The 17,129-nt window shown below is 45.3% G+C and overlaps 1 protein-coding gene across 11 annotated transcripts in view; it reads left to right on the forward strand.

Moving 5' to 3' along the window:
* TMCO4 (transmembrane and coiled-coil domains 4) overlaps positions 1–17,129 on the forward strand; it is a 49,388-nt gene that overhangs the window by 898 nt on the left and 31,361 nt on the right. For 6 of the 11 annotated variants that reach the window (XR_014573339.1, XR_014573340.1, XR_014573341.1 and 3 more), the window contains exons 2-6: positions 483–529; positions 3,736–3,920; positions 4,675–4,849; positions 9,482–9,509; positions 12,097–12,229. Coding sequence is in view for 7 of the 11 variants with exons in the window: in XM_083803069.1 (XP_083659195.1) it covers positions 3,742–3,920; positions 4,675–4,849; positions 9,482–9,509; positions 12,097–12,229 (515 nt within the window). In the remaining 4 variants the exon portion in view is untranslated. Of the gene's footprint in view, position 1; positions 297–482; positions 530–3,735; positions 3,921–4,674; positions 4,850–9,481; positions 9,510–12,096; positions 12,230–17,129 lie in introns of those variants that run through there. The other 5 variants (XM_083803065.1, XM_083803067.1, XM_083803068.1 and 2 more) reach the window with 5 other exon arrangements.

Consider the following 17,129-nt stretch of genomic DNA (forward strand, 5'->3'; position numbering starts at 1 on the left):
AGCCGGGCCGGGGGAGGCGGGGAGAAGCGGGGAGACGGCTCCCGGGGCTCTTTCGGCTCCGGGACCGGCCGCGGTGCGGCTCCTGAGGGCAGGGCTGTGGCGGCGTCCGCGCCCCCGGGCTCTCCCGCCCCTGCAGGGGGTCGCTCTCTTCAGCGGGCTTCGGAGGGGTGGCTGGTTTTGGTACGACTTTAAAAGACTTGGATAAAACTGAGTATTATCAGCAGCGTAGTGGCAGCGTCAGTCCCGAGCTGAGCCGTCTCCTTCGTATTTTTCCACTGAGGAATATTTGTTTGCTGGTAATGTGCCTCTGGAGGGCTTTGCTATGTTATGTGTAAGGACCCCGCTTCTAAACGACTGCTGCTACAAGCATCTGCGTTAACCACATCCAACACGCTCAGTTTTGCAATTGCTTCAGCTTTTAGCTTTGCCATGCCCCTGTCCCCCTGCCCTCCGTCTCTAATCTCTGATTTACGTTTATTTAGGACACGTCTCCACGGCAGTGGCCTGTGTTGCCTTCACGTGTTGTGAGGTGAGAAGCAGTTTTATCCAGGACTGGATTAATTGCCTTCCACGTTTGTAGGTAGTATTGATGGGCTAAAAGCGAAGGCCGTGGTGCTGCCAGCAGGTGTGGTTCTGGAGCCCCACACAAGTTCCCAAGAAAACACGTCTGCGTAAATGTTTCTGCAGTCATGGGGTGTCTGTGTAGTTGGGCCCTCTGATGTGCCTCTGTCAGGGACCTTTTGGCCAGCCCCGTCTGAAGAATTGTCGACAACTACTTCCTTGAAGTTGTCGAGATGCCCTGTAAACTTTTGAGGGTCTTGAAGATTAACATGCTGCTTCTGCTGTGGTTTAGAACAAATGTGATGCCAGCGTTGCTGTACTACCTCTGGCTGTGGAGAGCGTGCCTCTGCTGTACAGTTTTAGGCCCACAGAAGGATTATCTTTTTACTTTCCCCATAGGATTGCAGGAAGCACTATATAAAATACGCCACCTCTCAAGAAAACAAAGGGCTTTGTGTTGAAAGTAAGCACTGGAAGCGATAAAAATTTCTCTTTCAAATGACAGTTCAGATTATGGAAATGCTATAGATTGCTGCATCGCATTGTTCAAGACAGAGACCTGAATTCCAGTGTCACAAGCTGTAAATAACTTTCAGCGTATGTTTCTAGCTCAGGTCTTGATTCCCTCTTCTTGAATTTAGTGGCAAAACTTCCTGGGCCAAGTGTTTGTACTAAATCACGTTCCTATTTTTATACTGCCATGTGAAAAACCAAGCCCATTTTCCTCAATGTTTTTGACAAAATCGATACCTGTGCGAGGGGCGCACATCCAGTGTCTCGATCAGAGCATCTTCAGAGCTCACATTTCTAGATGAGATGGCAGAGAAAAGTCTTTCCAAAAGTTTCTCGGGGTCTTCTAGATACTCAGCATCACAAATTATTTGTTGCATAATAGAAATAAAATTGCCTGCAAGAAGACAACTTTATGGTGTCACTCCATAACTGATCACCTCTTTGTATTATTGGGAAATAAGGTTAAGCTGTGCAGTTGTGCTATTTTCTGGATTCTTTATAGATGCTTTACTTTTCATCTGAGCCTGTGGCTACTAGATTAAAATTCTGTGTAACCCTGGGTGTGCCCATGAGTCTGGTGTAGCCCCCAACCCAAACATCCAGGCACCTCTTTACAGTTGAGTTACACGTTTGTGATGCTGGAATGAGGGTCAATCTGCCACATCTTAAACCAAAGCAAGGATAGGGGTGGAAAAAGGATCGCTGCTCTTTTTTTCTTGTCTCAGAGCCATCTGGATACTCTTACCTCTTCCTCAGATCTGTTGTTAATTTTTTCCTTAAGGACATCCTCATGGTGTCTATGAACATCTCAGGAACTTTAGGGCTAGATAAAATATTCTGCAGGTTGCTGGTTTGGCTTCTTAACAAATCAATAAATCTATCCCAGCAGCGAAGGGAATTTTATTTTCAATGCTGGTTCCCGTACTAAGTTAATACATCAGTGCCCGGGAGCGAGTTGGCATGCCAAATTATTGTTTGTGAAGTTACCGATACTTTATGATAGATTATTCCTAGGCAAATTGGTTGGCAGGTCAGGCTCTGGATGTTTTGGAAGGATCAGAACTTAGTGAGTGATGTGAAATGGATTTTGGGCATCCAAACGAGGACTTTGGAGCTCCTGAGGTAATAAAAGGAAGTCTTGGGATCTGGGGTAGGGGACGCATCCTGCTCAGTCCCCGGGGCTGCAGTTCTGTGGGTACAGCTGCTGCTGCGTGGTGGGGCCGGTACGGTGGAGGGCCTGGCCCCGATCCCAGGCACCACTCTCCTTGGGCAAGCGTAATCTGGCCGTTCCCTTCTCCGATCGGTGTGGAAATAACACGGTTCATTTATTCCTGCGGACTTCGTGCTCCCGTGTTGCTGGAATGTGATGTTTCCGTGGAAACACACCAAGATGCCGCGGACCTGTGTACTCAGGCCCCAGATGGCAGCAGGAGATGGGTGTTGCTGGGGGGCTGAGCTCTCCCGGGGACAGCGGTGTGAGCTGCGGTAGTCATCAGCCCTCGAGTGGTGAACCTCCATCGCGTGTATGCACCAGCAGTTAAATAGCGCACGCCTTGGGAAGTAGGAATTGCCTCAAATATATCCGTGAGCGGGAAGGCGAGACAGTTCTGGAAGACCATGACAGATAGCACAGACGTAATAAAGTCTGTAAGAGGAGCTGCTCCTCTGGTGCACTTCTTTATTCTAGGACTCTAGCTCCTAATTCCCATTTAGTCCCCTTCGTTTTGCCAGGGTTGAGAAGAAAGGAGGCATCTCAAGAGCAAGCATAAAGCAAAATGCACGCTTTGCCCTTGGGAAGCTGATCAGGTTCTGGTGAGGTCAGTAGAACGTTCCAGCGATGTAAGTGAGGTCTGGAGCAGGCTCTTACCTACATTAAATCGCGAAACGTTGTCGCGTCTGCCTGATTTCACTCACCGCAGTTAGCTGCCTGCGTTATCAGCCAGGCCTCCCTGTGTAACGAGGGGGGCTCCTGGGAGCAGTTCTGAGCAGTTCGGCTGGAAGCTCGTAATCCAAAGGTGCAAACGCTCCTGTGCTCTCAAAGCTAATATTTTGGCCCGGCTCAAGGTCCATGTGGCGTGGGCTTGTTATGTTTTGGGAAACGCAGTGGTAGGTTGTACAGTTCAGAGAATATTATAAGCAAAGCAATGGCCATGGGAAATAAATAGTCTCATTAAAAGTCTTTCTAATCAGAGGCCGTGGCTGGACTCAACTTTCCTAACACCATCAGGAAAATGAACAGAGGAGCGGTTTGGGTTGAGGAGGAGAGAGGCAAATTATTTCCCAGGCAGCCCTACTGGTCCCTGCACAAAGTGCAGACCTTTTATTCTACGTGCCATTTTTGCAGCAAACACGTGAATGATATGCCTGAGTGGAGCCCAGTCTCTTTGCACCTTGAAGCGGACTTCTCGTTTTGCTGTGGGACGTATTGTCAGCTCATTTTGTGCAAAAATTTAAGAGCTGGTGAACAGAAGGCCTCCTGTTGTAGACTTTGGTCACAGCATCACGTTGCAGCGGGATGCACCAGCTGGACCTTGACAGGCCTGCTTACTCTACACCAGCAAGTGTGGCAGTGAAAAAGCTTTTTTGTCTCCTTGCTTCCTGGTTTTCAATTGATACGTTTTTTTTTTTGTTTTTCTTCCTTTTTCTTCTTTGAACTTGCAGGTAGAAATGGCTACAGAAGAGAGGTGGAAAAGCTGGACCTCGAAACAGCATAGTGGGGCTGAGCAGGCAGGCGAAAAGGAATCGTGTGTGCTTCTGAGCCGGCAGCTGGGGGAACCAGGAAGATTCGCTTACGCAGCGCTTTGTGGGATATCCTTAGCATGGCTGTTCCCCGAAAAAGAGCAAAGGTACTACACGTGGGCGCAAGGGGACGAGCAAAGGAGGTGGCTTTTGGGTAGCAGCTCAGACCAAGCTGGTGTCGGTGTCTGTGTTGCAAGTGGGATGGATTGAGTTAAAAAAAAGAAGAAGGGGTTAAGCACATGTTGGTGCATCCAGCATTTCTGCTTCCAAGTGCTGGGAGAGAGATCTCTGAATTGTAGTGATAGGCTGGTTTAATCACTGGCAGTTTTTCTATTACCAGTGGGCTTGGGATCTCCCAAAGGTATGGGATATGAAGATCCTTTTGGCTCTGGGTCTCTTCACAAAGATGAATGCTCAAATTAGGGAAGGTGACCCAAAACTGCGAGATCTGACCGCTCTTCAGGCTGATCGCTGGCATCGATGTTTTCCTGCCATTTCCTTGCCGGTGTTCTTCTGAAGCCTGTTGAAATGTAAAGGGCACGTTGACATTAGGTGTTTTTTCAACCATTTCCTTAATCATACGGACTTTCTCTTACACCTTTTAAGACTTCTATACTTCAGCACAAATTGCATCCCTTAATGCAGCAAACTTCAAAGCATGTCTTGAAGAAAGGTCTGCCCTCATTCTGATCGCTTCTTTGTTTAGCGAGCTTGTTTGTGAGAAGCTCACCTTCTGTTGGCTTCTTAGGATGCTTTGATTGTTGTGTGAACAGCCATAGATCAGCATTTGAAAGCAGGGACCACCGAAAGCTTGCAAAAACATCCAGTTACAGGGCCTTAACTGCCTCTGTTGCCTTGCAGCTCCTTCAGGGTGGAATTCATAGATGGTTTGGTGAAATGGCTGGACCTGCCTGATGCTGTCTTACCTGCCATGACAGCATTTGCCAGTGGCTTAGGAGGTGAGGGCACAGAAACTTTTGCCCAGCTTTTGCTGAAGGACCCCATCTTGAAAGATAATCCTGTTGTCATTATCCAAGTAAGTCCATGCGTTGCCCTTGCCCTTGTTTGCTTTTGCAAAGAAGATTTTTCCTACGCGTCTGTTTGCAGTGGAAGTTCTGCTTGTACAGTCAGGGAAGTAAAACTGGGGTTTCTGATGCGCGTAGACTTCTGTGTGGCTCTGCGTGGCTGGCAATCTCTCTATCCATTAACAGCTCGTGGAAGTGGTGACCGTGAGATGCAGTTCCTGCTGAATTAACGTTTTGTCTTTGATGCCTTTGCTCTACAGAGATCTGTCAGCCTTTTTGCTTCGACTGTACTCTTGCAGTATTTTTGATTCATGTAGACATTCTACGGATTTCGGTGAAACGCTGAACACGATAGGCCCGATTTTTTGTATGTTTATCCTTCACCCCACTCTGAATGAGGGGGATGTTGTAGTAGCAGAGGAATGTGTATATGCATGGGTAGCATGAGTGTAGGGGGCCAGATCCTCCAACTTTTACACAGCTTAAGGTTCCTTGCCCTGTAATACAAAACACCTCTACTTACATGAGAACCAGGCAGAAAGACTGCTAGTACAGGCAGAACTAATGTTCTGCAGCACGGAGGGTGGTCCAAAGAGCACAGTTCCCAGAGTCTTTTCTCCAGAGTCAGCTTTGGCTGGAAGGAGAAAAGTTACAGGTGCTTCTTTCTTTCATCGATAAAGTGTTATTGAGACTGAAGCCGTAATGTGCTGATGTTAAATCTGATGCAAAGATAAGAGACAACGCGTTTCGGTGGCATTCACCTTTGCTTCAGAGTCTCAGCTGTGGAAGATATCTCCTCATTCATTCTCACATTATGTATGCCTCGGAGGGCGAAGAGCTGCTGCTGCCACGCACGCTATGGCCACGGTCCCCTAGCGCCCTTCGCCGCACACAAGGAAGTGGTGAGGCGTCCTGAGAGCAGACAGTACGCTGGCGGTGAGTAATGGTTATCACACACTCACCTTCAGCAATGACAGCCTGATGGAACAGGAGATGCAAGAGCAAGGCTGTGTAAGTAAAGATATGATGGGAGGGATCTTCCTCGGTCACGACCAACTCCCATTATCTCAGCCTTCTTTTGTGTCTTCTAGGCAGCCCTTAAAAGGTTCTGCTCCAAACATCCCTGTGTTACAAGGCTCAAAATAGCGTAGCAATCTGAGTGTAGTGGCAGAGAACCTTAAGCCTAATTAATCAGCTAGGACAGATCTTTAAAAGCTCTTTTGATGTTGTTTGCTCAGAATAAATCTATTCTTGGTTCTTCCTGTGTCTAGATGGCCTGGTGGTTCCCAGGCTTTTTTCCCTAGTTCTGTCTACCCCAGGATGAATTCTTTAGAGCAATGCACATCTTTCTGCATTGCTGCGAGTTTATTAAGGGTGAAATTTTGGCAAAAATTAACTTGTGCTTGCTTAGAGCTTATCCTGCATGAGGGCTCCATGTCCTTTTACAAAAGGGGCTCTGGGTCAGGGGGATTGTGCAATATCTTACGAGAACTGAGGTACTTATCGTGGTTCCAAGTGGAACACAGAAGCCGCAGATAACAATTCTTTGGTTAGTTGAAAGCAAAGATCAGGAGTAGTTATCAGTCTAATGCCTCACCAGCTGGATCTCAGGCAGTCATGTGTGTACATGCAAGGTGATCCGTTCTGTCAAAGGAGATACACAATTAAAAGTTGTCGCGGAGCAAGGCACAAGACTCTTGCAGGGTGTCGTTGGGAAACCTAAAGGTACCCCGCTGAGATAAGCTTTTTCCTCGTTACCTGAAAATCAACACGCTGTGGGACAAAGCTTTGGTAATTCTTCCTGTGTTGCTTTATGGTGGTATTGCTTCGTTACATTCAGCTGCTTTTATTTACCTGCTTATTACAAGAACACAGTGGAATTGTTCGGTGTGTTCAGGGGCAGGGCCCTGCCAGCACTGCTGCCTGCATTTCTGAACGCCCTCCACCTCAGGGGTGCTGAGGGGATGATGCATGGCCAGGAGATGGGAGGTGAGCTCACCATTGATTCATCGGATATATGAGGCCTGTGGATTTTTGTCTTTGTTTGCATTCATTGCAGGTGACTAATCCATGCAAATGTTGGTTAATTGAATCCTTTCTAGACAACAGGAGTTGTAACAAACAGGTTGTGGGTGTGGTAGGAGAAGGCAGTGATTCCTGTCGGTTAGGAATACGTCTTCTATTTGCATTTAGTGACAACAAAAGGAAGGGAAAGAAGTTGACTTTGCCCACTTTTGTTTCCTCATGATGGGTGAGAAAACATTGAAAGTTCTTACGATTTTTTTTTTCTCTGAACACATTTAGAATGCCCTATGGTTTTTGCCCTGTGGTTTTTGTTTGTTTGTTTGTTTGTTTGTTTTTCTCCACACAGAGGCACTGCAGTGCGGATTGGAAACTCTCTGTTGTTGAGGAAATTAGCTTTGAACTTGTAGCAGTGCATTAAAAAAGATGGCAAAGACTCCAAATAAAGATTGTCTTCCTGTCTTCGTAAGGTTTCACTCCTTCATGTGTGTGGGGTAGTCTTGTGAGTCCACAGAGAAATTAAAATCACCTCTGCCTCAAAATGAGATTGAAACATCACAACAACTGCAGAGAGACAGAGAGACAGAACTTGTAAACTAATCTAATCAGTGCTGATTGGATTCCAGATGACTGCACAGCAGTACGTGCAAAGCCTTAAGCAATTAGGAAGAGTTGAGTATGCTAATGGTCACTGATGCAATCGAAGAGTAGTTTGTTTATCACCTGATTACCCGCATCCATCTCTCACCTTTTGAACTACACGTCCCTAAATGCTTAGGCAGGATTTCTGAAGGAGTTTCTCTGACACTGGGTGCCACCTTGTACGCTGGGTGGCCTGTAGGGAGCCTGGGCCCTGACCTGTGGCTCCCGTTGTGGTACACGGGGACCGTTTACTGCCTATAAACGGGCTCTGCACAAAATGCAGCCCTCTTCAGGAGGCTGCCTGCGTTAGTCTGGAGAAAATGACAGCCGGGGCAGCAGTGTGCATGCACAGAATAGTAATTGTGGCTGGGCCCTTTTTCTTCTGCAGTGGGGTGACTGAGGGGAGCAGGGGAGACCTGATTCGGTGCCTAACTTAAATTACAGTGGTTATTCGTAGACTGGAGATAAGGCAGGACTTTCCTTTTCACGGGCGAGTGCTCTGGCGGCTGGGATGCAGGATGAAGGTGCAGTGGTGACTGCTGTGTGCTGAGCCCAGCTCAGCAGAACCTTCTGGAGATGCTTGCAGGGCAGGAAAACAAAGGCAGGCTTTCTCTGTGGCTGGGAGCAGCCACCCAGGGATTTAGCAGAAGAGCACTCCGCCAGTTGTGTGCCTGCAGGCGCCTGAGCAACACGTCTGTGGAAAGCTGTTGTGTGTGTAAACATTCGTCAGCGATGGAGCAAAGGTTTTATGGCTGTACCTTGTGAAAAAGCATCCAGTCTGATGCATACGGCCAGCTGCCCTGGTCTTCTGCTTTCTCTGGTCCTGTGGAAATTCTCTTTTCTCCTTTATGAAATAGTAGACTCCCCTCATGTTAAAATGATATTCAGAGTCCAGACACTTCCTTTGGACTGGGTAATACCTACAGTTTGCTTCTGTTCTGGTAGGACTAGGTTAAGGATGGCTCGTTCTCTGCTCTGCGCTTCTCGTGCAGTAGGGAAATGATTAGAGACATTTTTATGATACAAATTTTCCTTAGGGGCTTATGGGACTAATAATCATAAACTCCTTGGCAGCATCCTACATCTTTGGCTGTACTTTTTGTGTTCCCAAAGGGCTGAAGATTCTCTGTAAAATTCAGCTGCACTTTTGTGTGTGCAGGAGAGGGAAGTAGCTAGACTGAGCTATGTTGTAGTTACATAAAGAACTTAAACTTTATTCAGTTATTCAGTGACAATAAAAGAGGAGAGCATAGGAGTAAAAACACTACCTTGTTCATTAGGACTTCTCATCTAGGGAACGCTGACCTCTTTTTTCATGGAATTGTCCACAGAAGCCTTCTATTGGATTGATCTGTTTTTCCATTTTTTATTCCCGAAGAAAAGCCAACACAGTCCTTCAATCTTTTTACGGATAAATTCTGAGATTTCTATTTTTGAGTGCTTAATCCAAAAGAACTTCGTGCCAGTTCAGCTTTACTGCCTAGAGCTACAGATTCCCAGAACACCAAAGAGAATAGGGGCCAGTGATCCATCTGAGTAGCATTCAAACCTATTCCTGTTGAAAATATAGCGTATGTGACTAGAAGAGCAGAAGACGTTAGAGCAGTAGGAGAGGCTTAGAGCCTGGTTTCTCCAAACGTTGAAGTCCTGTGTAATCGTGGGGCTTTCAGTTGCAACACAAGTGCTAATAACAAAAAATACGGTCTACTTCAGCGTGTACCAAGCAGGTGCCGCCCTCCCATCCTGTGCTGATCTACTTCTCCAGCCATTTGTACCTGCGTAGGCACAATTTTGTGCTGGAAGCATTTGGCTTTGCTCTCTTCTGCTCCATTCAATTACAGTTTGCTGTCATGCCACATTTAGGAGTGGACATGCTGCAGTAATTAAATCATAGTCCAATCGGTTTTCATGCCTCCCTTTTAAGACATCTAGGCATACTTCTTCACTTTTAACTGGAATATTCTTTTTTCTCTTTTTAGGATCTTTTGTCCTTCTCTCTTAGAGATGGTAAGTTTGTTCAGCTTTTGTTCTTTGTAAGAATAATATCAGTGAGTTCATATCTGATACTTTACAATGCTCAAAAAGCTCAGGGTACCAGCCCGTCCGACTTTATCCTAGCTTCATTTCTAGCAAAAGCAGCAAATGCTCTTTCCCTATGTCCGCTACAGGAAAGGCAATTATTATAACAGGAATGATTAATAATACCCATTAAAAATTGAACAACCGTTCAGCTCCTTAGCTTCACGTATTATGTATTGGCATACAATTGTATATGTTGATAGAAACGTTTTGAAGTTAAATACCTGGATGGGAGGGTTTTTTCTCCAGCCCTTCTAGGGGTGCAGGTGACCTCTTCTTCCTTTAGGAAGGCAGTGAAGCTGTTATGAAAATTTCAGCCCAACAAATCTCCGTATCGCTTGTTGCCTAAAAGGAAAAAAAAATATTCAGGGAATAGATTCTAGTGTGTTTAGCGTGAAGCCTATTTTGAGTGAATGTGGCTTTATTTATATACACATAAAACAAAATTCTGGTTTACAATCCGTAAATTGATTAGTCTGATAAAAATCATGAAATAAAGACTGCCTTCTGAACAAAATCTTATTTTTTTAAAAGAAGCCTGTTTATTATTACAACCTGCATTTTTTAAAATCCCAGTGTTGTAGCGTATTCATACAGGAAAGCACTCGCTGGTTGTTGGTGAGCCTGTTTCAGTTGAGAACAAAGTACTGCTTTTGTTCTTGTTTTATTTTTAATGGAAAATTGACACGTCAGTTATTGCAAAATTGCTTATTTTGGTAAGCTGGAATTTAAAACAAATATATTTTCAAGCCTTGCTGACTTACTGCCAGGCTTGCTAAGTAGAAAGCGAAGTTGTGCATTAGGAGGCAGGGAGCAGGAAGGCTGCTCGTTAAGACACCTGCTCGGACTTGCATGATGTGGCACATGTCAGGGATGAAGTGAAGGTAAATCCTAGCCTTATTTCTCAACTCAGCACAAATTTTAAAAGTGGCCTGATTAAAGCCTCCTGAAGTATTTTGGTATCTTGGTAATGGTGGTAACAAATAAATAACCTTAACAAATTGCCGAAGGCCGTATTTGGTCTATGTGCAGCAGATATCAGAACTCTTCTTTGTAGTTGTGTCCTACCAGTATCTTTACCCAACCCCAGAAAAACTATTGTGTTTTCCATCCTGGAGTACACCAAGAACCCTTTACAAAAGCCTGCTGTCAGCAAGCAGCAGATGCTACTGAGAGAAACACATTAAAAAACGAAAGAGTTGGCACACAACATTTTAAAATCTATTAAATTTAAAATACTGTTTGTGTTTTTTTTGTTGTTTGTTTTTTATTTATTTATTTATTTTTAAGTACACGTAATTATAAGCCTGGGAGTAATCATTCCTCATATCACATGTTGTTTTAGTGCAATGTCCACTCCTGCATCTCGTGCAGTGAAGTGTAAATGCGAGCAATCGTCAGTGGTACACGGGGACTGAAGCCACCCCATGCTTCTAGGTGCTCCGGTGGGTGGTTCAAAACTCCAAAGTCCCGCTTGCTGCCAACAAGATCGATTAAACGTGAAGCTTTTGTATGAAGGTGCATTTGTACAATACGATGTATCTTGCACCAGTGCATACCTGAGATGTTCTGTGCCGCATAACAAGTTTGATATCGCCAGCCAGGACTGGTCTTGCTGCAGCATTTCGATGTTGAGAAGAGAGATCCGGTCTCTCCAAAGCCAAAAGGCCTCTGTTGGAGAAGAAGACCAAAAGATTTGAGATCTGCCTTATTGGCAATTACCTGAGTCCTGGTTTCAGCTGGGATAGAGTTAATTTTCTTTTTAGGAGCTGGTACGGTGCTGTGTCTGGGATGTAGGATGAGAATAATGTGGGTGGCACGCAGACGGCTTAGTGGTTGCAGAGCGGTGCTTACCCAGAGGCAAGGACCTTTCAGCTCCTTGCGCTGCCCTGCCACCGAGGAGTCCGGGGGTGCACCAGGAGCTGGGAGGGGACAGCCAGGACAGCTGAGCCCAACTGGCCAAAGGGACGTCCCCCACCGTGCAGCGTCACGCAGAGCAATAAATGGTGGGAGTTGGCTGGGGGGGGGAGAGGCTGCTGCTCGGGGTCTGGGTGGGCATCAGTCGGCAGGTGGTAAGCAGTTGCATTGTGCGTCACTTATTTTGTATATTTTTTTATCATTATTACTACTATTTTTCCCTTCTTTTTCTGTCCTATTAAGCTGTCTTTATCTCAACCCACGAGTTTTACCTTTTTTCCCGTTCTTTCCTCGATCCCACTTGGGGGCAGTGAGCGAATGCCTGTGTGGTGCTGAGCTGCCTGCTGGCTTAAACCACAACCACCAGGGACAGTGACTCTCTGCTGACAGGATGAGGTTTGCAGGGGAGAGGATTTTCCACACTGAGCTCTCTTTTCTAGATAATAATAGTTTTAAATACATGAAAGATAAAGAGGGCCCGAGGGTTGGAGCTGTGCTTGCGTGGGATACGTTTCTCTAGCACAGCTGGGCGTACCACTTGCTATTTAATCTGGTGTGATGAAAACTGATTGATTTCCTGGGCTTCCTTGTGTTTAAGGGTACTATGATGCTCGAGCAAGAGTGTTGATCTGCCGCATCATCTGGCTGCTGAGAATCCCCTTGGAGGAGCTGGAGGCCCTGGAGGAATCGCTGCTTGAGAGCCTGAAGGAACAAAAAGAGGAAGAGTCAGAGTAAGAACAACTGAGTTGGCTATGGGATGAAAAAACACTGTTGGTGCTTGAAAGTCTAGAATCAATTATTGTGCCAAAGTTCAGTCTCTGATCGTTCTCCCCGTGGTTCTTAACTTAATCATTTATGGCTTGATTAGAGTTGCAGAGCCCTCACAGCACTTCGACTGCACCGAGAACCAAGAAAGCTCAGCACTGTTAAAATCAGAGTTGCAACCCAACCTTGCAAGCTGATTAGAGCTACTCTGCACCAAACTGCCTCATGTCCTTGTTTCAGTTTTGTCTCCTAGACTGTAGATTATGCTTAAATGCATCATAATGATTTCTTATCTCTTGGCCCAGTATTCCTCAGATAGAACCAAACAGGTTTACAGATGGATTGGACCCTCCTGAAGGAACCGTAAAGCTGAAAGGCAATCAGGCTGGATGCTTGGTGACCAGGCACAGAATTTGGATTTTTTTCCTTACTCTCCTTAATAGAAGGGGACTGGTCAATGTGAACAAATGAAGGACCTGAGCCCTAAAGCCAGGCTGTTTCTCGTTGTTTAATTTCAGCCTAACTCACATCTCTGCAATAATGCTTCATGCAGAATGAAATTTATATACGATTTCAGGATTCGATCCTCAGCTGCTGATTTGCTATGGATCTGTCCTCTGTGCCCATTTAAGAGACAGCTAACTCCTGCTGAAGATAGATCTCTGAGGGCAACCATCTGCCATCTTTAGATACCTGTGGACCATTGAATGCCTGACTCCTAATTCTGTGTTGTTAATGTGAGATTAAGCCTATTAATTGCAAGCTCTCACATGCAAAACAGCCAGAAAGTTGGCATTATATGCAGAGTAATATTTTTTACTTTGCTTGCGAGGCATGAACTGTGTGAAGGTTTAGCCATATATAAAACAGTGTAAATGTTTGTAGTGGACTTTCAAGTAACTGTTGAATATTTGTATTTGTCAACTCAGCAAACACGTTCTGAGATTAACCCGAGCGCTAATAAATACCTTAATCGATGTCTCTGACGCAGTACATGTTCAGACATCCCCATGGCGTTCAGCATGTGACAGGTATCTTTCCATTACGGCTTTATTTAAATAAAGCTTAACTTTATAGCGCACTGTAAAAAGGGAAAGTCAAAATAATCTCAAAGATCATGTACTGCTAAACAGAACACCGTTTCACCATGCAGGAGCAAGGGTTGATGCTAATGGGCACTGTTTTGCCATGGGTTGTGAAAATAAACTCCATCCTGGGCATGCAGCGTGGGACAACACACATCTGAGGGTGGGGCAGCATTTGCTAAAATGGTGCTCTAGTACCTAATTCTCTGTCATCTGGCCTGTGGCTCCTGAAATGGACTGTAGTGCAGCCCCAAAAGATAGCAGTTTGTCTGATAGTGGCAGGAGTGACTGCAAAACTGCACTGCGTATTTACGAGTGTGGCTTTTAAATGCTGTAGCTGGCTCGGCGGCTTTTGTGCTTACCTGGTGTGGCAAAAGGCATAGAGTTCAACCTTGCTCTTTGTTTAGAGGCCCACCTTGCAGCCATGGAAATAACTGTTAGATAAAAGCAGGAAAATAAAACCTTCACAATGAGAGCAGCCCAGGACTGCAGTGCAAACACATTCATTGTTGCAGTACTAAAACTAGCACAGGGCTGAGATTTGTAGGGCAGTGATGACCCTTTGTTCGTTTTAGAGCTAGGGCACAATTGGGAAAGGAAAGGGAATATAATCTCATCGCTGCTTTGACCTCACAGATTTGGGGCGGAGGGGTATACAGCAGCTCTGCTTAGTATCCTTCCAGCTCTGACCATCCATTGCAAGAGGTTTTGGAACAGCAGTAACTACCACGCAGGTTTTTGGCACCTTCTGCTTAGGCATTTTTAATTGATACTTGCAACAGAAGCTTTTGCTCTTGCCTTTGCTACTGTGGACAGGTTGGCCTGTGGCCCAGCAGGTGCGAAGTTACATGTTCAGTACGGTAGTCTCTAGGACAATGCTCCAAACACTTAAATCCATCTTCCTGGTGCCAAACGTGTTCTGACTTGCAGGTATGAACCTCTCTTTGGTACACAGTTCTGTGAGAAACTGGAAAATAGGATACCAGTTGCTCGCTAACTTGTACTCGTGCTGCTTTTCATCATTGGAAAATATCTGTAATCCTACCTATAACATTTCTCTAAACCTGATCTGTGGTTCAGGCAAGAAGCTGCAAATCCAAGATCAGTGAGGGCAGAGAAGTATCAGAAGAGGCAGTGAATGGCCATAGTGGAGAAAAGGAGCCTGGTAATCAAGTGACAACTGTAATGCAGAAGCTATTAGGAAAGCGACTGTCACAGGCAGTTGGCAGCAGTTACGTACAGAAAGCAATGCCAGGTAAAAGTTCCGTGTAGGTTTGCTTACTGTCTTCAGCCAGGACATACTGCAAACTGTCTTTCTATGAGCGTAACCCAAATTGTTCCAAATTGCAGCTAAATGCAGGTTAGCCACGTTTCAGCTCTCTTGGTCTTACTGTTTGCAGCCCAAGGCTACCCATTGACTACAAAAGCTGGTGAATGCCTGTGTGTAACGGAAACTGCTGGATATTGCCAACTTAGGTATCAGCAGCACCTGTCTGAAGAACTCCAGAAGGGATTTTTTCCAGAGCCAGGCGTTCAGACTGGTGACCGCATGCACAGATGAGTGCGTATCCAAATCCTGGTTTGACCATGGCGTCACAGAAAGTGCACTTGGTTATACACAAATTGCAAAAGATGTAAGCCACTGCAGGCTGCGCTGTTGTTCTCTGCAGACAGCTCTGCTTGCAACTGCAAAATGTGCGAGTGGAGGTAACGCACGATGTTTTCTGGGGGATCACTGTAGAGACAAAATCTCCGTGCCGTGCAAGGCAGTAGAAATTCTGCCATTGACTTTGGCAATGCAGGGATTTCACCCACTGTGCTTCTTTCTCCTCCTGCTGTGTTTTACAAAGCTGCATATTGTTTGGGACTCGTCTAAAATTGTCTTTATCAAAATTACAGAGCGCTTAGAGGGTTCCAGGAAGGATTAGGCAATTATATGGATAATGAAAATCCACAATTAGGTTACGATTAAGAGAGAAAATATCCAAGTTTGGAAGCAAGATAAGTTCTCATGTTTCAAGGCCCAGATTAACCACTGCGTAAGCAGGCTGGAATGAAACTCGCTCTGTAAACAATTTATTCCAGTATCCTCTGTTTCTCACACTTTCCTCTGAAATTGAAAGTATTTCTTGTAAGAGATAAACCAAAGACAGAGGAGAGAAGGAGAAAGTAGTGCCTAATAAGTGATTTGTTCCTTTTAGGTTTATTTGCCTGTTTCTGATAAGCTTGTTAAAGTGTACCTTAAATGCACACAGACAAATGAACTAATGACTGTGCTTAATAACTACCATATTATTATATTGTGATGTGTAATTAGAGAGCGGCTGAATATCAAGAATGCTGTTGAAAAATAACTTGCTTCTGTCTCGTTGTTTGTTAGCACAAATTACCCCTATTCTCTTCAGTAGTAGAAACAACTTATCCTACTTCCACTTGGCTTTCTTGTGGTTTTAGCCTAATTTAATTTTAGTTCTTGCTCCTAAAAGGAGAAGGTGGATGCTTTTTTATGTCCTCTTACGTGCTTTATGTCCTCTAATGTGCCAGGGAATTTAGGGCCAAATTCTAATTATTTTTTTTTATACTAACATTGTTTGGTTTGTTTATGAACAGTTGGAGAATCTGGCCTTTAGTCCAGATCAAACACAGCAGCTCTTAGGTCTAGCTGACAGTGGCCTTCAGCGTTCAGCAGAATGGTCCCAGGTGTATTGGAGAGCTGCACCAGTCAGAGGGAAGAAGAATTTACTTTATTTCTGTAATAGGGTCTCTAGGACAAGTGTGGTATATAATATAAGGGGTAAAAGTCGTGGTGGATTTTATGTAGATTTCTTGATGCTCTGTTGCTCAACCCAAAACAGAAAGCTTCACAGAACTGCACCATTAGAAAAAAAAATGTTATCGGTGCGTAGGTGATTACAACAGTAATCATTTACATTTGCAGGGTTGCTTTCATTTAGGAATACCTGATCAGTGCCAAAGGTCTACATACAATGGTGTCGGATTGACATGACACAGACGTTATTTAACCTGCTGTACTTGCATCCAGCCCTGATCCAATACACTCACAGCCTCAAGGAACTGATCAGCAGGCTGTGCCCTAAAAAGTGAGAGCTGGCAGTCGTGGCAGTTACCCTCCGGCTTGATGATATCACAACTGCTGCTCAAAGTCCTGTCTGCACTCAGGGTTTTCTTTTAATGAACATCAAGCAGTTCCCATCTGTCACGCAGCTATGTACTGGGTGAGCTTTCGGCAGGAGCAGCCTGTGACTTTAATGATAAATGAAGGAGGGGAGAACTGCCTTGTGTCTGTTCTGCAGATCACCCCAGTGATGTCCGATCTGCATCGGTGCTGCTCTGAGATAACCCAGTCTTAGCATCCCTGCTGTTTGTCCCCAAGGTAAAATCTTGCTCCTGCACATGCTGACAGAGTGCAGTGGGGATGGGGCGTGACGTGGTAAATATTGGCGTGTGACTAGTTTGGTTCAGGAGGAACACGCTGCTCCTGCTGGCAGTAGGGAATCCCTCGCTGGCACTGCGCAGAGCACTGCAAATTGCACGGTGCAGTGATCAGAAAGGTTAACATCTTTGTTACAGTAATTTATGCATAATCAGACCAAATGTCTTTTTTTTTTGCAGCCCTGAATTCTTAGAAATAGACTTGTGTCTGAGAGGATCTGGAGGGTGCAGGATCTGGAATTCCCCTCTCTGGTAGCAACAGACCATTCCTTTTTGTCAAGCTCTTTCCCTGAAGGCAGAAGTCATGAGCCGAACCCATCAGCTTTCA

The sequence above is a fragment of the Anser anser genome (genome assembly GCF_964211835.1).
Source record: "Anser anser genome assembly, chromosome: 17".
Lineage (NCBI taxonomy): Eukaryota > Metazoa > Chordata > Aves > Anseriformes > Anatidae > Anser > Anser anser.